The 17,465-nt window shown below is 41.2% G+C and overlaps 1 protein-coding gene across 1 annotated transcript in view; it reads left to right on the forward strand.

The window, feature by feature from the left end:
* LRP2 (LDL receptor related protein 2) overlaps positions 1 to 17,465 on the forward strand; it is a 200,754-nt gene that overhangs the window by 51,770 nt on the left and 131,519 nt on the right. Inside the window, exons 5-9 of the mRNA XM_059167105.1 lie at positions 9,509 to 9,619; positions 9,952 to 10,065; positions 11,466 to 11,582; positions 12,996 to 13,148; positions 14,515 to 14,634. Coding sequence (XP_059023088.1) covers positions 9,509 to 9,619; positions 9,952 to 10,065; positions 11,466 to 11,582; positions 12,996 to 13,148; positions 14,515 to 14,634 — 615 coding nt within the window. The remainder of the gene's footprint in view (positions 1 to 9,508; positions 9,620 to 9,951; positions 10,066 to 11,465; positions 11,583 to 12,995; positions 13,149 to 14,514; positions 14,635 to 17,465) is intronic.

A 17,465-nucleotide genomic window follows, 5' to 3' on the forward strand; every position in this document is an offset into this window, starting at 1 on the left:
CAGTCCCTGGTTTGTACGATTTTTACATTAATACCACAAGGTGGGTGTGATGACCATCTCTTTTACAGAGATTATAAAGATTGTCAAGAATCAAGTGTGGAGGAGCCAGGCTTTTAACCTAGGTGTAAACCCTATGCTCATGCTTTTGTAATACTTTCTTTAGTAATGGGAGTTTACAGAGTATTTTTGCCTGAATTACTGTTGAAAGCCTTTTATTTTGGAAGGTTTTAAACAAAATCAAAAGGCAGGGTGAATTGTAAGATCAACTCCTTTGTACTCATCACTCAAGTTATATCAGTTACCAACTCTTAGCTAATTTTGTCTTATCTATAAAACTCTCTATTCTGGGATGCCTGCGTGGCTCAGTTGGTTAAGCAGCTGCCTTTGGCTCAGGTCATGATCCCAGCGTCCTGGGATCGAGTCCCACATCGGGCTCCTTGCTCAGCAGGGAGCCTGCTTCTCCCTCTGCCTCTGCCTGCCATTCTGTCTGCCTGTGCTCTCTCTCTCCCCCTCTCTCTCTCTGATAAGTAAATAAAATCTTAAAAAAAAAAAACAAAAAACCTCTCTATTCTTCTCCCCATTATTTTGAAGCAATTCTCACAAATCACCTTAATTTTATCTTTAAATGATTATTTATCTCCAAACATACGGACGAAAACCTAGCATAACATGACAATCTCATGACCATACCTAAAAGTTAACAACTGTTCTTTAAAATAATTAATTTTTAAAATTTCCCCAGTGGCTTGTTATTTTTTATAGTATTTTAAATCAAAGTCCAAATAAAATTTATGCATGGGAGTTAGTTGCTGTCTTTAGACTTGAAAGTTTGCCTTCCATTTCTGTTTTTAACTCCTTGCAATGTTTTTGTTGAAAAAAAACAAGCTACTTGTCCTGAGTTTCCCACAGTCTGGGGTTTGCTCATTGCAACCCTTGATGTCCTTGAACATGTTTATCTGTCCCTTATATTTTTTGGAAATTGGTAGCTAGATCTAGAGCAAGGTTTGTCAGCCTTGTTGCCCATGGCATAGGGGCCAGATAATTCTTTACCACCAGGCGGTGTCTAACACATTGTATAATGTATAACCGTAACGCTGTCTTCTGTCCACTAGAAACCAGCAGTCCTCCCATTTATGACAATCAAAAATGTCTCCAGACAAGGCTAAATGTCCTCTGGGAGCCAAATCTCCCACCACTGCTCCAGCTGAAAGTAACATTGGTTTAGAGGCTTGAAAATGCAAGGATTTCTCCCTCTCTCTCTCTGTGTGGAGGGGCAGAAATACTTTGAATATAGGCACATACTTCCACTGGGAGGCACATAATGTCTAACTCAGCCATTGAGGATGGTTGTTAAGACTCCTTTGGTCATAGAGATACTTAGCTATTTTAAACATCCCTTCAGGTATCTAGTAGCTGTTTATTAGTTTTAAATTGGAATGTTAGAATATGTCTCACATCATTTTTGTGAGACATGACACTTTATTCTGTATTCTGTTGTTTCTGTGTCCTGATACATGGGGAACATTACTGGTACACAAATGTACGATCAGCCTATGAGGGTGACTTTCATTTTTCTATTGCTCAGAAATTAGGTTGTCTATAGGAAGGGGTCTAAATATATTAGCCACCTAGAAACCACTTAAATATAGGAATGGTGTTGGAAAAACTCCAAAGAAGGACTTAATTCTTTTCCCCCAATACTTGAAAGGATCAGGAAGCTTAACCCTATCGTTCATAGTCCTGCCTGTCAGATCAGACCCCTAGGTTATAGTGCCTACCCTTTCAAGCTTCTAAGATCAAGGTCTTGAGCTCCAGCATAGAGCACCTTGTGTCTGTCGCAGGCATTCCTTGAACAGAACAAAGAGGAGTGTGTAAGAGTTCTCTCAGAGAGGTAGGGGGATGGGAAGGAAGAGAATGGGTGAGACTGCCAGGAGGGCAAGCATAGTGAGAGCCCTCTGAAAAGATTATCCTTGAGATAAATTTTGGGTCGTATGAAAGCTGCTTTTATTACGTGTGATCTTTTTGTCTGCTCTGTTCCTAAATGCATAGGATATTTTCAGTTATTCTCGTGTTTGAGAACTATTTCTAAATGTGTAGATGTGAATGGGTGTGCGTGTACATATATATTATAAAAAGCTGTGAAACAGGTAAAAGTTCATTTTCCCCAAGTTATTTTATACTTCAGTCCAGCCATCTCTAAAATGGTCCCTACTATGAAATAGCTTGTCAATTAATTTTTTCCCCCAAAGAACAGGAGATTCAAAACTGCAGTCCATTTTACTTCTAATGGGATTAGCATCAAGGAAAAACCACTCATGCGGAGTCCAAGATAAACATCAGAACAATGCAGCAATTATGGGTCATTCAGTTAATATATTGCAGTGACTTTCGGTTGCTCAAAAATTGTACAGTTTCTTCCAGTTAAGCGAAGAGATTATTTTGCTTTTATCAAGTACCACATTAGAGTGATTTTGGTGTGAGTAAAACTATAGCTAATTATCACTGGTTTGCAGTCCTTCTCTTTTGATACTTCGGAAGGCCAGAGAAAGGGTAAATAAAATCCCTGTTAACAATGAAGGCTTTCTGGCTGGTAATCAGCAGTATTTGGTCTGCCTGCAACTAGGGCTGCTTTGTCTGTGAAGTTTTATTTCTATTGACTTTCTGTTCTTTAGAATTCACACATTTGCCTTTATATATCTAATTGCTGAAAACTCCAGACGGGGAAACAGAGGAATAAAGAGTCATTCTGTGGACCAGGATGGCTTGTGAAGAATGTGCTTTTCCTCAAACTCAGTTACACATTTATGCTGCCCAGGAAGCCTTGCTCCCCCTTGTCCTCTCTGTACCGCAGGTGAGAAAGCAGAAGCAGGGAGACTGACCCTGTCTTATCTATCATATCATGTCCCACATGTACCTTTCTAGTGTTCTTACAGTTCAGGTAGAAGTCAGAGCCCAGAAACCTTCAGGAAACAGAAGTTTCCTGTTTAGATCCCCATCATACAAGCACATTGTTTATTCAGAGACCCTAAGGCCCCTCTCAGCTGTTGCCCAACTTCTTGGCCCCCTTGTATAACCAAGTTCCATAGAGTTGTCTTTAATATCCCTGTCTCCCGTTTCCTCTCCTTTTTCTTTCTTGGACTCACTGAAAACAGCCCTTGGCCACCAGTCTCCTGAACGCATTCCTGGCAATGCACCTTTGCCACCAGTGACCTTCGCTTCACTAACCCTAGGGGCTCCTGTTAAACCCTCACCTTATCAGAGAGGGACTCCTTTGTCATGCTTATCATTCTGCCCTGCTGTATTTTCGTAACATTTTTCTCTATGGGACATTTATTTTAATGTCTGTCCTTCCACTCTCCCAGAGAAAATGTTGGTTCCATGAGAGCAGGGATTTGATGCAGTTCGTCACTTCTCTGGGACCTCGTACTCCTGTAGGCGTGCACTAATTATTTGTTGAATAGAACATTTTTTAAAAAGCTGTGGGAATTTCTGCTTCACTCATACTTACCTCTTCAGCCAGTTCTTAGCAAAGTGTCAAGGAAGGTGGATTTCAATAAATATATGTTGGGTAGAATGAAATCCTATTGAAAAGGAAGGTAGTGCTCTGTAGGATAACTGGTTTTTAGCACAATGGCTTTCACCCAGCAATGATTTGCCAGTGAGTCCTAATCTATCTGGAACCCGGTTCCTGGTAGGAGAACTGAGCCACACCATTTCTTTTTCTTTCTTTCTTTCTTTCTTTCTTTCTTTCTTTTTCTTTTCTTTTTTTTTTTTTTTTTAAATTAACATACAATGTATTATTTGCCCCAGGCATACAGGTCTGTGAATCTTCAGGCTTACACATTTCACAGCACTCACATAGCACATACCCTCCCCAAAGTCCATAACCCAGCCACCCTATCCCTACCTCCCCACCTCCCAGCAACTCTTAGTTTGTTTTGTGAGATTAAGAGTCTCTTATGGTTTGTCTTCCTCCCAATCCCATCTTGTTCCATTTTTTTCCTTTCCTACCCCCCCAAACCCCCAACCCCCTGCTCTGCCTCTCAGCTTCCTCATATCAGGGAGATCACATGATAATTTTCTTTCTCTGATTGACTTATTTTGCTTAGCGTAATACCATCTAGTTCCATCCTTGTCCTTGCAAATAGCAAGATTTTTGTTGTTTTTGATGGCTGCATAGTATTCCATTGTATATATATACCACATCTTCTTTATCCATTCATCTGTTGATGGACATCTAGGTTCTTTACATAGTTTGGCTATTGTGGACATTGCTGCTATAAACATTTGGGTGCACATGTCCCTTCGGATCACTACGTTTGTATCTTTAGAATAAATACTCAGGAGTACAATTGCTAGGTCGTAGGGTAGCTCTATTTTCAACTTTTTGAGGAACCTCCATACTTTTCTCCAGAGTGGCTGCACCAGTTTGCATTCCCACCAACGGTGTAGGAAGGGTCCCCTTTCTCCACATCTTCTCCAACGTCCATTATTTCCTGACTTGTTTATTTTAGTCATTCTGACTGGTATGAGGTGATAGCTCACTGTGGTTTGGATTTGTATTTCCCTGATTGAGCCACACCATTTCTGGTTATGGTTTCAAAGTGGCCACCCTCATAAGTCCGTGGGGCAGGTAGTCTTCCTCATGTTCAAATTTGCTTGTTCGTTCTGCCTAGATGAGTCATGCAAGTAACATAGGGAAGAGATAGGTGTTGTGTACCCCGAATGAAAACCCACAGTCTCATAGTTCCTTTCTAGAACCAGTACCACTAAGTCTGGTGCACATTATAAACATTCGCTCACCCATGAGAAGACACCATACTTCTTTGCCCTATTCCTTGGAGGGTATGGTACACAATTTTCCATCCATTTTGTTGTTCAGTTGCTCTTATATTAGGGCTAAAGTACGATTTTTATTATTTTTTTAAGAATTTAGAACTATAGGGGCGCCTGGGTGGCTCAGTGAGTTAAAGCCTCTACCTTTGGCCCAGGTCATGATCTAGAGTCCCACATCGGGCTCTCTGCTCAGCAGGGAGCCTGCTTCCTCCTCTCTCTCTGCCTGCCTCTCTGCCTGCTTGTGATCTCTGTCTGTCAAATAAGTAAATTAAAAAAAAAAAAAAAAGAAGTTAGAACTACATAAGTCTTTGCAGATTTGGGTGGTAGTTCTGTGCATGGGAAGGAGGAGGTAGTGTAGTTCAAAATCTTTGCAGAATGTGCCTCTGAGGCACATTTCTAATTTCGGTGTAAATCAGGTCCCTGTGGATAGAGAGGAGATAGGGATTTGGGACTTAAGACCTAGCAGTTCAAAGAAAGCAGGGTAAGGAAAACTAGATAACTTAATGCGTTTCCTTTTTTTGGCTTGGGTTCCTCAAAGTGGCGTAATCTATCCTTGCTGTTAGTCCAATTATTGTAGCCCTTGGGATGACTGTGTTTGCTTTTTGTTCCTAAGGTGTTGAATGGCTATTTCCATTTTATAAATCTTACTATGTCTATGCCTTTAACTGAAAGCCATTCAAAATTATTTTTGGGAAGAGACTTTTCTCTTGAAAGATGCTTTACTCTTGTTCTCTTGTATATTACTATAGTTCCTTGGTGCTAGTCTGTGATGGCACTCACTTCAGGGACTTGAATTTGACTGGGAGGGACTAGAGTGGATCCCCTGCTATTTTGTGGTCTGTTTTTTGGTACTGACTCTCTTGTTTGTTCTGGTCCTCCCAGAAAGCTCTGTTTCCCAGCAGAGAGGTTCACGGAATTCCTAGACCATACCAGGCTAAAGTCCTTTGTAGACTATAGCATAAATCCAAGTTGGTCTCACCTCTCCAGACCCCGAAAGAGGAATGGGAAACTAAATGGAAAAAGGGAAAACTTTGTTTTTTTCTCTTGCTTTATTTCTCTTTCTTTTTAAGCTACATTTTTTTTAAGAGTTTCTATTTCCTTACATTCAATTTCCTTTTGTTTCTGTAACTTTTTTTTTTTTTTACATGCATTGTGTAACCAGATTGCCTGAATTTGAATTCTGACTCTCCAATTTACTGGTTGCCAGAACTTTTTAAAATTACTTAACCTCAGAAAGACACGTATATGAAATCTATAAAATGAGAGTAATAGTACCGACCTCAGAGGGCCGTTATAAGGATGAAAGGGGTTCATATACACTGAGTACTTAGAAAATTTCTGGCACATAGTTTTCAATATATATTATTGATGACTGTTATTGTCATTGCTTATTTTTGTGGCTAGTACCTGCAGGTAAGTGCTGGTTGCCACACTGGCAGACTTTTTTTGGCAAATCATTCTTTCACAGGATTAGCGCTCCTTAGACCCAGAGTAACTTAAAAGGATGAGGCTAGGACCTTGTAAAGTCTCGGGTATCTCAAGCAGGACTTTTATCAGTAATTTCTGGTTTTCCTTTAAATCTTGGCTTAAGTTTCATAATCTACCTTCTAGATGCCTTCCCTTTCTTTGTAATCACTTTGTCGTCTTTTCTATATGCTTTTTGGCCGTTTTGCTGAGTTCTCAGCATAGAATGTATTTAAAGACTTCTTGTCAAGATAATAGAGAAGTAGTGTTAATATTTATATCTTGCTTTGCTGTGAATGATTTCCATTCTGGAAGGTCCACGAGGTCTTCAAGTCATTATGTCCTCCTCGGTTATCTAAACAGAATTATGGCATGGAACTTTCTTGCTCCAAATAAAGTCATTAGTAGAGAAAAAAATCTTTAAAATCTTCAAGCATTTGTCTTGTATGTATATTTATGGGAATTTCCCAACTTGGGGGAACAAATATATACATTTGGAATGTGGAGAAAGTAAGGAAAGGAGAGGGAAGAGATGGTATGAGCAAGTGTGTTCTTGCATTTAGATGAAAGTTTAGAGTTCTGGGGCTAATTAATAGTTACCTGTCAATCTTTCCATTGAGACAGAACTTAGAAGAGCAAGTTTCTCTGTTTGTGTGTGTGTGTGTGTGTGTGTGTGTGTGTGTGTGTGTGTATTATCTCTTCTGTTACGCTTCTCTTTACTTAAACTCTTTCAGGACATTTCACCTACCTGATGGATTTGCTGCATGGGAAAAGGTTTACAAGGTTAGACTCTGACCTCCTCAGCAAATAAACCAAAAAAGATTTTAGTTATCTCCCAATCCCAAGGTATTATGACTTCTTATTTCCTGGGGTAGATGAAAACTCATTAACCATTTTGTAATAGAAATCTTTGAGGGAAATAGAATCTGTTCATTTCTTATTTTGCTTAGTGTGAATGATGTGGAACCATTTCCTCTGTGAACCCTTTGGAGAGTTCCAAATATTTTCAGTATTTAGTCAAGTCAGGTAACTCCATGCAGTGTTTCCTATGGGCATATACCTGAGTTAACTACATGTAGAAGAGACCAGAAAGCTTGTAGGAGTTGAGGCAGGTCCTTCTTTGGCTGATTGAGAAGAGATTCATTATCAGCGTGGACAGAGACAAGAAAGCTATTTGCTCCTCATTCCGGGTGTCTAACTGCTGACCTCTGACCATAACAATACTCTCCCTGATGACACCAAGCTGGCCTTGTCGTTTGTTGGGGGGAATGAGGCGTGTCAGTAAACTTTTATCCTGTCAGTGGATACTGCTGTGGTTCTTCCCTTCTCAGTTTTATGGCACTGGCTTTCAAAAAGCAGAATGGGGAGAACAAGCGATCCACTTCGTGTATTTGTCCCAGATCCTTTGTATCTACCGTAATAACCTCAAATGAGGTAGTCAGCATCCACGCTCAAATAAATTTTCCTCTATACACAGATACCTTACCTACTGCAAAGATGGTTTTTTCTAAGATCTCTCTCCTGCTTGCTTCTGCTCTTTAAAGGCTAGACAGCATACTGACTCTAGGAGCTATCTGGCTCATGGGGGAGGGTGACTGCTGGCCAGACTCCACTGGTCTCTTGCATCTCTTGAAGTGAGAATTCATAAACAGAGTTGTGTGACCCTTTGAAGGCACATTTGTAATGCATACCATCTCAGTGATGAAAAGACAGCAATAACCCTCAGCACTAGCTGGTTCTTGGACTTTTAAAAAATAAAATTCAGAAAAAATTTAAAATCTTCATCAGCTATTTTTAAATGCATTCCATTTTAATATATGATTGACTAAATATAACTGGCAGTTTAGGTATTTAAAGACATAGTCCAGTTGAACTTCTGGAGATGAGAATAATTGGGCTGCTTCTTTAAGTATACAAAAAAATGGAAAAGTATCATTTGAGAGTCCATCTTTTAGTAAAGTGTGAGTTAACACAGTACAAGTTTAACATATTTTCAGCACAGAATTTTTTATGCACTGCTCCTACTTGAATGCATATTTGAGACTTTCCAAGAAATTACCCTCTGTGTCTGTGAAACCTCAAAGTAGGTTCTTCAGTGCAAAATTGAGCCTTGAAAGTGAGACTGTACTGTCTAGTTTTTGAGACCTTTTCCTTTTCCTCAGGTAAAGAGGAATTTGAAGATTTATGAGAATCGTTATGAGAACAATCTTGAATGACAAGAAAAATCGGGCCAAGAAAGTATCAATTTGTGAGGAGGAGGATGTTAAACACCATAAAAGGCAGAACTTAAAATATTTTGAAAGCTTTTTAACTAAAAAGTTCATCTGTGATAAGTCAGTAACAGTATCTAACATTTCAAGAGTACCTTGAGTAATGGCATCCATTCCCCACACTAAGGCTTGGGGACTCTAAAGTGGGTAGGACAGGATCCTAGATCTTTAGAGGATGTCATGTGTGGTGGGGGAAACATAAACAACCAACAGAATGAAGCCTTTATTTGGGATCATGAGAGATACCCACTTCAAGTCTGGGGACCCATGAGGGCAGGACTTGAAAGGACATCCTGATTTTTCCACTGCCACTTAGAAAACCCGAGTTAAGCATCTGTTTGGTAGCATATATGTATAATGTGCTAACAGTTATTGGTGCTTTTGAGAATGCTTTAAGAGAAATGGTCTTTTGAGGTCCTTCTACCCTGTGAAGTGAATTACCCAAATGTATGGATAAAGAAGTGGTCACCGAGAGGATAAGCAGCTTGAGTAAGAATAAACAGGAACTAAGTGCTGCCCCAGGTCCCAGCCTTCCTGACCTACAAGCCTGTTTACTTTCTACAGCCCTCTAGCAAAAGAAACAGCCCTTCATTTCTCAAAGCACGTGTGGTGGTACACTGGCTTCCTGCGATGTTATCTGCATTATGTAAAAGAAGGTTCCCTTTGGAAATAAGTTAAATTCCTTCTCATTCCTCAGCTCTGAGCTCATAGGTCACTTCTTCAAGGAGACTTCCCTGGGCTCCAGTCTCCCTCCACTATGCATTCTCCTAGAACTCCCTGCTTCCCGCATTAGCATACCACCCCCTTTGTAATTTTGCAAAAGGGTCATGTTCAATATATGCTCTGCATTCAGTGTCTCGCATGTAGCAATCACTTAAGAAGTGTGTGCAGAAGAAATGTCTTTATTTAAGATTTGTGTGCTGTTTCCATTCTTTTAGACTACCAGACGTGTGAACAGCTCACTTGTGCCAATGGAGCCTGCTATAACAGCAGTCAGAAATGTGATGGGAAAGTTGACTGCAGAGACTTCTCTGATGAAAACAATTGCAGTAAGTAATGTGTACAGATCGTGCGGTGGTGTGCTGGGGCTTACTCATGCTGGCAGGTTCCACAGCCTCTTGCCGAATTTGCGTTCAGTGAATTCATGTTGGTAGCTTGAAGTCAGCCGCGGTGGGAGTATTTGCACCATGGAAATTGGCAAACACTCCCAAGTCAGGGCCTTTTTGTTCCTGGAGGATTGGTGGTTAAACATTTACCAGCATGCTGCTGCATAATAAAAATCGCTTTTCAAGCTTGAGATAGAAATCTTCCCGGGAAATGAAATGACTGCAGTGGAACTGAACTTCTCTTTCTGCTCTCCCTTGCTACCCTTGTGACACAGCTAAGGTATGTGCATACCACGAGTTCCAGTGCGACAGTGGGGTGTGCCTTCCTCACTCCTACGTCTGTGACCATTATCTGGACTGCGAAGATGGCAGCGATGAGCATTCTTGTAGTACGGTGATTTCCTTACACTGGGTTCGGTTGCTAGGAGTCCTCCTGTTGTTACTTTCTGACGACTGTACTACTCTTTTTGAACAAAAGGGTCACTATGTCTGATGGCAGATGGAGCCAGAAGATCATTTAGGGCCCGTGGCATGAGCTTCAGTAGCGAAGCGAGACCTGGACTCCTTTACTGTCCAAGAGTGTGGAAAGTTGAAGGATTGCTGATGGATAGTGTGCTTTTTTTTTTTTCCTTAGACCACAATGGGACAGGGTGAATTGTGTCACTCGGCTCTCAAATTACCCATACTTCAGGAATGGGTCTGATAACCTTGATAGGAGAGTGAGAGAAGGACTTGGAAGGGAGGGGAAGTTCCCTAAGATATGTGGTCCCAGCTCTCCCCTTTACTTTGAAATTTCTTTTCTTTTTTTTTTTTTTTAAAGATTTTATTTATTTATCAGAGAGAGAGCGAGCGAGCACAGGCAGACAGAATGGCAGGCAGAGGCAGAGGGAGAAGCAGGCTCCCTGACGAGCAAGGAGCCCGATGTGGGACTTGATCCCAGGACGCTGGGATCATGACCTGAGCCGAAGGCAGCTGCTTAACCAACTGAGCCACCCAGGCGTCCCTACTTTGAAATTTCTTACCACACTGAAATGGGAGGGATAGGCAAGTCAGTGTGGTTACAGATGGCTTTCGTTGCCTCTGCTTTTTAACTCTGACCCAACTTTTTTTTCCCCGCAAGTCGTTGCCTGCAATGCAGCCCACCTCTCACTGTTGCCAGCTCTGGACTCATTTTGCTGGAATCCGTAGTTTGAAGTCTCTTTGAGAGAGTTTTACTAATTTCACAAAATTAGTTGGCACCTTTTTGTGGTCATTTATTTACTAGTATATTATGATTTGTCACCACACCCGTTTTGATTGGTTGGCACCTCTGCCTTGTTAAATATTTTCAACATCACTCTGAACTTTTTATGAGCCATGCCTGATTTCCCTTCTAGCCCCTGGGCTTTTTTCAGTGAGAGTATTAGAGAGAATGTGACAACATGGAATGGGTGACTCAGAAGCGTTTGGTTGTGGATAGCAGTTCACTGCTTGTGATAAAGTAAGGGCGCGCTGGGCATCGCCATGCCTGAGGCACGTTTATCAGTCTGTGTTCTTGTGTCAGCCTACAGCAGACCACCTTGTTTGTGATCTTGAGAAGAGCGTAGACAGGCACCTGAGTTTATTTCCTCGACCCACAGGTGCTGTTCTATTTTCTTCCTTTTCTCCCCTTCTTTGTCCTTCTCCTCCCCCTTTTCTTTCCCACGTCTTTCTGTTAAGATACTTGACAGAAGTTTAGGCCGTGAGGTGAACTCTTTGATTTTTCCCAAGCAGTTTTTGTCTTTGGAGTGCAGCTGTTGTTTCTTTCCAGGCTATGAGACCTGCAGAGGCAACCAGTTCACTTGCCACAGCGGCTACTGCATTAGTCAAAATGCGGTTTGTGACGGAGAGAACGACTGTAAGGATAACAGCGATGAAAACGGATGCGGTAAGGAGGAGAGATTCTGACTGAAAAGCATTTTCTTTTTCTCTCTCTGCCTCTTTTTTAAAAGTATTACTTATTTGTCAGAGAGAGACAGAGAGACAGAGAGAGAGAGGGAGAAAGCGCAAGCAGGGGGAGTGGCAGGAAGAGGGAGAAGCAGGCTCCCCTTTGAGCAAGAAGCCCAGTGTGGGACTTGATCCCAGGACTCTGGGATCATGACCTGAGCAGAAGGTAGACATTTAACCAACTGAGCTACCCAGGCATCCCTGAAAAGCATTTTCTTAAAGTGTTTTCCAGAACTTGTATTCCTACTTCCCTTGTTAATTTCTATCTGTGTGGATTATCTATGTTAAAAATTATCTATGGATTGGCTGTAGGTTAATTAACTTGGTGGGGAAGAAGGAGGTGACTTCACCAGCTTTTCTTAAAAAGACAGTGAACTCAATTACAGTATGAAATATAATCTCTTCCTCTTACCAATGAAGTAGAGTAGGTGGGGCAGTCTGTCTGCCTTCTACAATACATGTTGACTTATTTTACTCAGAACATGTGAGGAAGAAGTAGGGACTGGTAGTTGCTGGAAAGGCAGCTACTCAGGGAATTGTTTCAAGATTCTCTGAGAAGGAAATTCCAATAGTATCACCTCCTTCACCAGTAGTGCCTTGAACAGTTCAGAAGTTCCTAATACTCACACCCTAAAGCAAGTATAGTAATGGGAGTGATGCTTGGGGAAAATCCATTGGTATTGGTTGTCCAAGAAGTAGTCTCCCTACAGTTAGTCACAGGTTTTCTTAAATTATTGACATTTCACTAAAGGAAAAAAAAAATTAAACAGCCCCACCCCCACCCCAACCCACTACTGCACATCCTGGTCCAAAAAGATGAAAACAGATGAAAAACTCAGGAATCTTGGCATCACCTCGATAAAGTCTAGTTCTGTAATTCATGATTTAAATAACTGAATTTTCTTCTAGGGTTTATTAATCTAGTTTGATAATTCAGGTCCATGTCTCTTCTTACTCCTGTAACCTGGCTGAGAACTCCCCACCTTAGAAAGAATGGAACTTAATATCATTCATCACTTCTTTTTTAAAAACATATTTTGTTTATTTATTTGATAGACAGTGAGAGAGGGAACACAAGCAGGGGGAGTGGGAGAGGGAGAAGCAGGCCTCCCAGAGAGCAGGGAGCCCGATGTGGGGCTCGATCCCAGAAGCCTGGGATCAGGGTCTGAGTTGCAGGCAGGTGCTTAATGACTGAGCCACCCTGGTGCTCCCCATTTGTCACTCTTTAGAATCCCAGTAAAAGATCAGTGTTAGAGTTAGCACGTACCAGTTAGGTCATTTGTAGACCCATGGATCAGAAAGAGCTGGCTCCACCCGTGATACGGCCTGTGATTCTTTTATTTCTCCCCTGCAGAAAGCAGTAGTCACCATATTCGTGAATGCTACCCAGGTGAATGGGCTTGTCCAGAGTCTGGAAAATGCATCCCAATCACAAATGTTTGTGATGGGACTTCAGATTGTCCAGGAGGAGAAGATGAAAACAATAGCACGAAAGGGCAACACTGTGGTGAGTATGGAAATTTATCTGGGTGGCTTTCAGATCAAGATCGATCTTTCTTTCTTTCTTTCTTTCTTTCTTTCCTTTCTTCCCTTTCTTCCCTTTCTTCCCTTTCTTCCTTCCTCCTTCCCTCCTAAGATTTTGTTTATTTGACACAGTGAAAGAGGGAACACAAGCAAGGGCAATGTGAGAGGGAGAAGTAGGCCTCCCGGCTGAGCAGGGAGCCTGATGTGGGGCCCAGTCCCAGGATCATCCCAGGACCATGCTCTGAGCTGAAAGCAGATGCCCAACTGACTGAGCTACCCAGGTGCCCCAATGTTTCTGTTTTTCTATAATAGATTCCCAAATACAGAGAGTATCAGTATTTGCATATCTATCCATCCTGAGGCTTACTGGCTTACACAAATACTTACTATTTATTTCTCTTAGTTCTGTGGGTTGGCTAGGAAGTTCTTAAGGCCTAGACCAGCTTACTCACATGTCGAGGATGTTGCAGTAAAAGCTTAGGTTGGTATCTTTCTGCAAGATAGTAGAAAAGGTGAACCTTAGTGTGTAAGCTCTTTTAAATCTCTTCTTAGGTCATGTTTGCTAAAAGCGTTATTGGCCAAAGCAAATCATTTGGCCAAGCCCAGATTCAATGGATTGATGAAACAGACTCCATCTCTTGATGGGAGGAGCTATAAAATGTTCATGGTGTTTTTTCCTAAACTCAGACAGAGTGGTTTTAATGGCAATTTCCATGATTTTAAAGATATTGTGGAGATTTATTTCCTGGCTTATACTTAATGGAAAAGTCTTAACCTGGCTGCACTCAGTAAAGAAGCTTCTGGTTTTTGAGACATACACCTTGAACTAGTTTTTTTTTTTTTTTCTTCTATGACTGTACTCCATTACTCTGTCAACTGTGTGGACAAGTGACTGTCCTGTAAGGGAATACAACTTAAGACCTTGACTTCATCAATAGTGCACTCTGTAAATTATCTAGAAGTTGTTTAGAAGTAGCCATGATTAACATGTTTAATGTTATTCTCAATCTAGTCACTTGAGAATTCTTGACTTTTTCTATTATGTAGACAAAAAGATGGACTTATGATCTGATTTTTCAGTAAAGAGCACTTAAGATGGCTTATACTTGCACAGTTAAAATTTTAAAAGGAGTTGTATTTTTTTTTTTTTTAGGGAGTTGTATTTTAAAAATATGAGTTGAGCTTTTCATGCATAATAAAGAAGGAAGGCTTGAAGGCTGATAATTTCTGTGCCTCTACTACATGCTTTCTTGGGTTTTAGGTTTGGTAAAAGACATTCTTACATTATAGGTACATCAGTCTTGTCCAGAGGTCACCATTCACTTAACAAAGTGTTTTTCTCTGTTTAGATGGGAATTTGTGTTCTCTGCTGAGCTGTGAGTACCAATGCCACATGTCACCAAATGGAGGAATGTGTTACTGTCCCCCAGGTTTTATCGTTGACCCGAATAATACCCGCAGCTGTGTTGGTAAGTGACAAGTGGCAGTGTCGAATGTTTTGTCACCGTGCTGTGGCACTGATGGCTTCTGTGATCTCTAATATCAAGGTGTTTGTGCTTGTGGATGGGAGTGGCAGTCATTATTACAAAGAGGGACATAGTCCCCATAGAAAACCTGGACAATATGAAGTTTTAAGTTGGAGAAACTTGCAAGGGGCACAAGGCAAAAAGAGTGGTTCTTTTGAGTGAGTTGACCAGCTCCATGGATACCTGTGTACAGCCTGATGAAGGAGGAAGTCTTTGATGTTTCCTTCTTAAGTGTTCGGAAGCAGGATTGGTGTGGCTCTACTGGTTTTTCAATATTGGAATACATCCATGTGATTGGTAATAACTGCTGCCTGAACCCATCAGCTATCCTACCCTGCTCGCCTGGTCTCTTCTCCAGGGTGCTCCAACCTCCAACAAGCACCTAAAGAGTGGTTGCCTAAGAGGAAAGGATCATCAGCTCACTGCCCCGCTGACCATAGTGGCCAATCAGTGCCCATGCCATGCTGTTTGTTAATTCCCCTGATTTTGACCTCTACTTGAAGCTTCTTGAAGCTTTGTTCAAGGGCAAACACTATTAGTTTGGCTGGCATTGAATTGGATGCTGGTGTACCAAATAGTTCTTACATCTCTCTTATCTGAATTATAAGAATGATTTCTCCCACTAGGAAATTTTTGATTGTGATGTGAGCTGGCATTGTGGCCTTCTGTGATCAGGATGGGATCTTCTGATGGGAGAATTACTATGGCCAAGTATCAGTTTTTAGTTTTTTAGGATTTGAACAATGAGTTTTTAGTTCTCTTATTTCTTTTTCCTTCTTTCTGATTTTTTTAAGGGGTGGGGGAGGGGCAAAGGGAGAGGGACAGAGAGAATCTTAAGCAGACTCCATGCCTAGTGCCAGCTGGACATGGGGCTTGATCTCATGACCCTGAGGTCATGATCTGAGCTGAAATCAACAGTCAGACTCTAAACTGACTGAGCCACCCAGCTGCCCCTGCTTCTTTCTGATTTTTGATATGTAAACAATAAACCTATTAGTAGGAAGTGTCCAAAAGGGTTAAAAAAAAAAAAAAAAACTTCATTTTTTTAAAAAAAGATTTTGGTTATTTATTTGACAGAGATCACAGGTAGGCAGAGAGGCAGGCAGGGGGGGTGGGGTAGAGCAGTCTCCCTGCTGAGCAGAGCCCGATGGTGGGGCTCAATCCCAGGACCCTGAGATCATGACCTGAGCCCAAGGCAGAGGCTTAACCCACTGAATCACCCAGGTGCCCCGAGACAACTTTGTTTTTACTGGTGCTGTCAAAAAGGCATCTGGAAGGCAACTGTAATAATTCATTAAAACTAAATTTGGTAGGGGTACTTGGGTGGCTTAGGTGGTTGGTTAAGTGGTGAATTTGTGGTTTCACCTCAGGTCATGATCTTGGTTGTGGGATGAAGCCTCAGCAATGGGGCTCTGAGCTCAGTACAGAATCTGCTTGAGATAGAGAGAGATAAATTAATAAATAAATCCTTTAAAAAAATTCAGTTTGGTAATCATCTGTGGATTTCCAAAAGATAGATGATTCAGATTTTTCCCAGGGTATTTGTGTTCTTTCGATATTCCTTAGAAATAAGCTATTCTTCAGGGCTTTCTGAACAAAAGCAGACATGGCATACATAATAAATAAATTCACAAAAGTGCTTCTTCTGAAGTAATTTCTAAAATATTAATAAAACTTCGTCAACAATATTGAATTTGGATAAATCTAATGAAGTTATTCGGTCTTCAGTCTTAGCTCATGGCTTCCAACTTGATTATCAAATATCAAAAGCTATTCACAGCCAGAAGAAGGTTTCATGCCACAAATTAACTCTGGTTTACAAATTGGAACTTCTGAGAAAGTTTATTCCTCAGTGTATTGAGAACCATAATAATGGAACTCATTATATGTCATATGCCAAGAAAAACGAGACTTTTATATCTAGTAAAGTAATCCAAGTGAGGTTGTCCTTGTGTTGGAAGGAGGCAGTTTCAGGTTTTTGGTATCCGGACCAAGCCCAAAGTTCTCTCAGGATCTGATTGCTCCTCTCAAGTAACAATACAGTTACTTTTTGGATGGAAGACATGTTACAAGACAAGACATGACTATGAGACACGACATGGGCTTTATGTAAGATACCCCAAGAGATTCTGAAGCCTCAGAGACAATTCTGAAATACTTAAGGAAGCCCCCCAATTTCTAATCATTTGAAAACTTCTGTAAATAAGAGTGTGACCTGCCACAGGCATTGAATGAAATCAGGACACTTTTTGTGTTTATTACTAATATCATCATTATCGTCACCATCATCACATTGGAGATGCATTTAAGTGATTTGAAAATACTTTTCACATGAATATCCTCAGTTGTTAGGCGGTATTCTGATGCCAGGACCTCTGCCTGTGCTGCCCCGCATTGCTGCGAAAGCAACATCTCCTTTTCTTCCTAGTGGTGCTTGTCAGTGGGTGTGAGCCTGTTCCTTTGTCTTTGGCAAATGTCAGGCTCCTCCGCTGCCCCCCTCCCCCCATTGCCACCCAGCTGCCAGTTCGATTTCAGTCTTTTAGTTCTCCAGGCATTTCTCCTTTCTCTTACTAGAAAAGGAATTCCAATAGAAATACCAGAAGCCACATTCTCAGTATTCCGTCAGCTTCTCTTTTTTTCCTTTCTCAGCCCTGAGAGAGGAGATGGGGCTGGGCTGCCTTGCATTTGGAACTTGATAGGCCGTGAAGTCTTTTCAGTAAAAGTGATGGCTCTTTTAGAATCCCCACTTTAGTCTTGTGATGCCCTACAACCTG

Source organism: Mustela lutreola, chromosome 3 (assembly GCF_030435805.1).
Source record: "Mustela lutreola isolate mMusLut2 chromosome 3, mMusLut2.pri, whole genome shotgun sequence".
Classification (NCBI taxonomy): domain Eukaryota; kingdom Metazoa; phylum Chordata; class Mammalia; order Carnivora; family Mustelidae; genus Mustela; species Mustela lutreola.